At 29.4% G+C, this 5000-nt stretch overlaps 2 protein-coding genes across 2 annotated transcripts; both read right to left on the minus strand.

Moving 5' to 3' along the window:
• Window positions 1–4: 4 nt before the first annotated feature.
• LOC111679142 (odorant receptor 46a-like) lies at window positions 5–1415 on the minus strand. The gene is made up of 3 exons (XM_023440652.2): window positions 558–1415; window positions 230–499; window positions 5–58 (listed from the first exon to the last, which is right to left on the minus strand). Exons 1-3 carry the CDS (start codon window positions 1413–1415, stop codon window positions 5–7), a joined length of 1182 nt encoding a protein of 393 aa, XP_023296420.2.
• A 1092-nt stretch (window positions 1416–2507) lies between these two features.
• Window positions 2508–4948, minus strand: LOC111679129 (odorant receptor 46a-like). Its single transcript, XM_023440634.2, has 3 exons — window positions 4256–4948; window positions 2628–2897; window positions 2508–2561 (listed from the first exon to the last, which is right to left on the minus strand). Exons 1-3 carry the CDS (start codon window positions 4946–4948, stop codon window positions 2508–2510), a joined length of 1017 nt encoding a protein of 338 aa, XP_023296402.2.
• Between the last annotated feature and the right edge of the window lie 52 nt (window positions 4949–5000).

Here is a 5000-nt window from a genome sequence, read left to right on the forward strand (position 1 = left end):
TAACTTAACTATTTATACGTTTCAACAAAGCAAAGTAGCTATATGAAGAATTGACAATCTGAAAATTAATAAATATAGGTATTGTTAAATTTATTTATTTAATTATTATATGGGATATAAAAACAGTAAGGGTATTCACGAAATGAGTGTAAAATCATTTGAATGAACGATTAGTATGTTTAATTAAAAAACTTTCTGTATATATTTTTAGAAGCAATACAAAACTTACCGATGTAAATGCTGCCAAATTAAAAGTGTACGTTGGATTAACCGATCTAATAACGATGGGTAAATCAAAACGTGTCATCATTAGTAAAGTCAATTTGCGATTAAGTTTATTCCATTCCACCCATTTTGAACAATATAAAAAATATGAAATCTCTTGACTCTTAAAGGTAACCTCACTGGAAAAATAGCAAAGTATATAGATTTGTGATAACATGCACAATTGATAAATTAAAAACTTTATGAAATTCGCATAATCACCGGGATCGGAAAGCTAAAAATACATATATTTTTGTATACATATAAATGAAACATATTTTTTTCCAACTTACAAAAGACATAGCATAAAAATTTGCCACTAATACCAAAACCGAACATGCTATTTGTATGGAAATGGGTAAACTGATCAGATTTTCCACAATACTTGTAATTCTGACAATTTCTTCATAATACTTAATGCAATCTTTTAATTTTATAGTTATGTTATTATCATCTACTATTTTGTGTTCATCCTCTGAGCCCAAATTCTCTAAACGATCACATAAAATATCCAACTGTCCTTTAATGTGTATAAGAAATGAAGCCGATAACGAATCAAATGCTATATTCATATAACAACATATAGACACGGCTATGTATTGATATAAATACATCATTAGATATCTTGGTTTTGTATCGACATTTATTGGATTGTATAGCGACAATGGTAATTCCGTATTATCCACAAAATATTGTGTGACCAGTACCACTTGTAGGGCACACAATGAAATGCTGCAGTAGCTATTCCTTACCGCACGACTTAGTTGCTGTGAGTCTTTAAACATTTTAACTTCACGTTTATTACGCGGACGAAACATAGGTCTATGTATAGTTTCCACAAGTTCGTAGTATAGGTGATTTTTCCATTTAATTGTGGAAAATTTGGACAACACTGCCAGTGATGTGGCAAATATAAAAAATACTTTAATTACTTCATTCAAATCGGTAATATTCGTTATAAATTGTATAAAACAACTGGCATCGAAGGAGAGTACCCAGAAAAATAGTATATAATAGAAATAAAGGTTATGCAGTAGACGAAATCGTGGCGTTACGTTATCGGATAATTTCCAAAGTGCCAGTAGACGAAATATCCATGATTGATATATGTAAAAAGTTTTCAAAGCTTTATGATGATCATGAGTATTCATGATGAAGAAAGTTTTTAATTCTAAATACTTTTAATCGAAATTTCAAATGTTTGTGGCTTTTATAAGAAAAGTGTGGTTTATTTTTAGGAAGACCAGACGCTTAATTGTTAGATTTGATAACGAATAAAATCTTCACAATTTTAACGAGATTTCCGACCCATTTTATATAGAAAATTAAACACACTGTTCAGGATTAATAATGTTTATACCCTTCACCTTCGTGAGAAGGGTATATATAAGTTTGTTATTCCGTTTGAAATTTCTAAATTATAATATTCCGACTCGGAGTCGATTAAGCCATGTCCGTCTGTCTGTTGAAATCAGTTTTTAGAGGTTCCCAGATATCGGCGAGATCCGAATCTTCAATAATTCAGTTAGACATGCTTTCGAAAAGATCTCTATTTAAAATCAGCAAAATCGGTCTAAAAATAACGGAGATATGAGCAAAAATCCGAGACAACCTCTAAAAATTTCATCAAAAAAGCCACATCTTTTTCATGCTTTGTTAAAAAAGCAACAACAATACTGTGAATTGGATAAAGATGTACATATGCATGTGGAGATGTATTTGGTTTTATTCAACTGTGTATTTTTTTTGTATGTTTGGATGCTGTTCTGTTCTCACGAAGGTGAAGGGTATAAAAAGAACAAGGAGATAAAGCAGTTTATGTTGCTGGGTGGTAATACAGTTTGACGGTGGTATTACTGTACAACGGTTAATATTTCATTCTGCTACAGTTTATATTTGTTATGTGTGAGATGTGTGCAGAGATACAAAATAAATAAAAACTGTTTATTAAAACATACTTTGTGAAGGGTATATAAGATTCGGCACATCCTTATATAGAAATATTACTTGTTATATTTTAGATATGTAGAACCAATAAAATTTTTTATTTTTCTTAATATGGTCACCTAATTTTAAATTACCTTAAAATTAAACTAAATAGTCCAATTACCAAATAAGTTCTTAAATAATGTAAATATTTTAAAACAATTTTATTACAGCAAAATCTCATAATACATATTATAGTTAATAAGCTAATCATTCCACTACATATTAAATAAAGTATTTTCCATACAACGAATCATTTAACCATTAACACGCTTTAGTAAAGCATAATAACTATATGACGAATTTACTATCTAAAAAGAATTAAAAAGATTTTGAAACTGGTCACATCCTTTAAATCAAATAAGATAAATATTTACCGAAGTAAATGCTGCCAAATTGAATGAATAAGAACGATTAATACTTTTAATACGTATTGGTTCCTCGAAACGTATCATTAGAAGTAAGACCATTTTACGATTTATCTTATTCCAATTATACCAATCCGACATGTAAAGATTAAAAGATAGTTCAGAACTTTTAAGGGAAACCTCGTTAGAAAAATAGCACATCATAAAAATTTGCGTTAGCATGCAACACTGATAGAGAGCGATTTTGAGAAAAATTGGTAGTTCCTCAGGATCAGAAAGCTGAAATTTTAAATTAGTTTTAGATATAATTTTAGTACAGTTTAAGATTAGTTCTGGTTCAGTTAGAGCGGATTTTTGAGTTGGCAATCAAATGCCAATTTATAATCAGATTAGTTATTAGTACAAGATTAAACTTTGCAGTGTTGCCATACAAAACAACAGAAAACGACACTGTTTGTTATCAAAACAATGCATGTTTTATTGAAAAGAAGAAGAAGTCAATTGTAAATGCGAAATATGAAAATTAATGAAAACTTAAATTTAAAACAAAAAAAAAAAAAAAATTGTCAAGTCCCGGTTATACTAACCGATAATTCAAACATTTTAATGTTTATTGAAAAAATATTGGCATCGGCTGTTTACACTTTTGCATTTCTTGCTGAAGTTTAAACTAGGGTTCTATAGTTGAAACGAAAAGTCGACTTTTCGACTTTTTGTATTTTATGAAAAGTCGACATTTCGACTTTTTGCATTTTATGAAAAGTCGACTTTCTTCATTTAATTAAAATTCGATTTTTCGACTTTTAATCTTTTATAAATAGTCGACTTTTCGACTTTTTTCGACTTTTAGACTTTTTTGCGACTTTTTTCGACTTTTTCCGACTTTTCGACTATTTTCGACTTTTTCCGACTTTTCTCGACTCTTTTCGACTTCGAAAGTCGAAAGTCGATTTATAGAACCCTAGTTTAAACCACCTTCATTGGGCGCTTAAACTAGCAAACAAAGTTAGCTGATTGAGGGCGAGTTTTTCTGATAATGATAATCTTCATTCTTTGGTTAAACCTGGTTTAATATATGTTTCGTGTTTTTCAGTTATCAGTAAAGTTATTTATTATCTTAGTTTAACTGAGTGTAATTGGCCAATTAAACTCAAGTTATAAGTGAGAAAACACAATTAACAAAAACAATAAAACAATGATTTCGGAAGAACAAAAACATAATATTTTAAATAAAATGCAATTTTCTGATTTGTTTTGTTTCAATAATTATTGTTTTAAATGTTTATTTAACATTTTTCAAAAATTTTCCTTTTCCATTTTACAAAAGTATTGTTTGCAAAAAACAGCTGTTCATTGTTTATGTTTTTAAGTGAAAACTTGGCAATACTAACAAAGTAAACTGGAAGCTTAAATCTAAAACTGAAAAACACAATCATCGCTTAGAGTTCGCATAATTTTGTTCTGAGTTTAATCTAACAGCAAGTTAAGCCTAGTTTAACTGAATAGTAAGAAACCCGCCCTGAGTATTCAAAAACAATTTTCAAGGATTAATTTCAATTTAATCCCTAATCCTTCATCTGAAGATTCAGTTCAGTTCTAGTGCATTTTTTTGTTTAATTCTAGTTTATTTCACTTACCATAGACATAGCATAAAAATTTGCAATCAAAACTAATACAGAACAGCCAATTTGCAATGAGATCGGTATACTGACCAAATTTTCAATATCATTCGTTAACATTATTAGACGATTATAATAACGAGCACAATCTTTTAATTGTTGCATTATAAATTGCTGTGATAGTTTTGAATTACAACCAATATTCTCCAAACGATGTCCCAACATATCCAATTGACATTTAATGTGTATAAAGAGGGATGTCGACAACGAGTCAAAAGCTACATTAACCAGACACAAGAGGCTCATGAATATACATTCAAAGGCATACAATGAATTATATTTCCAATTTGTATCCACTTCAAAGGGTATGTAAATATTAACCGGTAATTCTTTGATAGCACTTAAATACTGTGTTATAATTAGGCCACCTAAAGCAGTCACTGAAAGACATGCATAAAATTTGCTCAATTTTGTACTTAGCACAATAGATTTAAGTACAATTTTTCGTTCATAATTGTTTGCCGGTTGAAAGTGTGCATCGATCAATAGTTGAAAAAGTTGTTCGAATAATTGATTTTTAGTTTTTATTCTATCGTACTTGCCATATACGGCAATTGCAGTGCCGAATACAAAAAATACCTTAATAGCTTCATCTATATTATCCAAGTTGGTAACAACTTGCATAAACATGGCCCAATCGAATAGTAACATACCGAAAGTTAAGACATACCCATATATTTTGTAAATCGTTTTCAAACTTTTC

This window comes from Lucilia cuprina, chromosome 6 (assembly GCF_022045245.1).
Source record: "Lucilia cuprina isolate Lc7/37 chromosome 6, ASM2204524v1, whole genome shotgun sequence".
Lineage (NCBI taxonomy): Eukaryota > Metazoa > Arthropoda > Insecta > Diptera > Calliphoridae > Lucilia > Lucilia cuprina.

Excerpts from the sequence above, each read along its gene's own strand:
- LOC111679142 (XM_023440652.2), bottom strand. The coding sequence starts at position 1,415 with ATGAATACTCATGATCATCATAAAGCTTTGAAAACTTTTTACATATAT. Across the intron at positions 500-557 it reads ATTTTTATGCTATGTCTTTT|CTTTCCGATCCCGGTGATTA; the intron begins GTAAGTTGGAAA and ends ATGTATTTTTAG. Across the intron at positions 59-229 it reads ATTTGGCAGCATTTACATCG|ATTGTCAATTCTTCATATAG; the intron begins GTAAGTTTTGTA and ends ATTAATTTTCAG.
- LOC111679129 (XM_023440634.2), bottom strand. The coding sequence starts at position 4,948 with ATGTTACTATTCGATTGGGCCATGTTTATGCAAGTTGTTACCAACTTG. Across the intron at positions 2,898-4,255 it reads ATTTTTATGCTATGTCTATG|CTTTCTGATCCTGAGGAACT; the intron begins GTAAGTGAAATA and ends TTAAAATTTCAG. Across the intron at positions 2,562-2,627 it reads ATTTGGCAGCATTTACTTCG|ATAGTAAATTCGTCATATAG; the intron begins GTAAATATTTAT and ends AATTCTTTTTAG.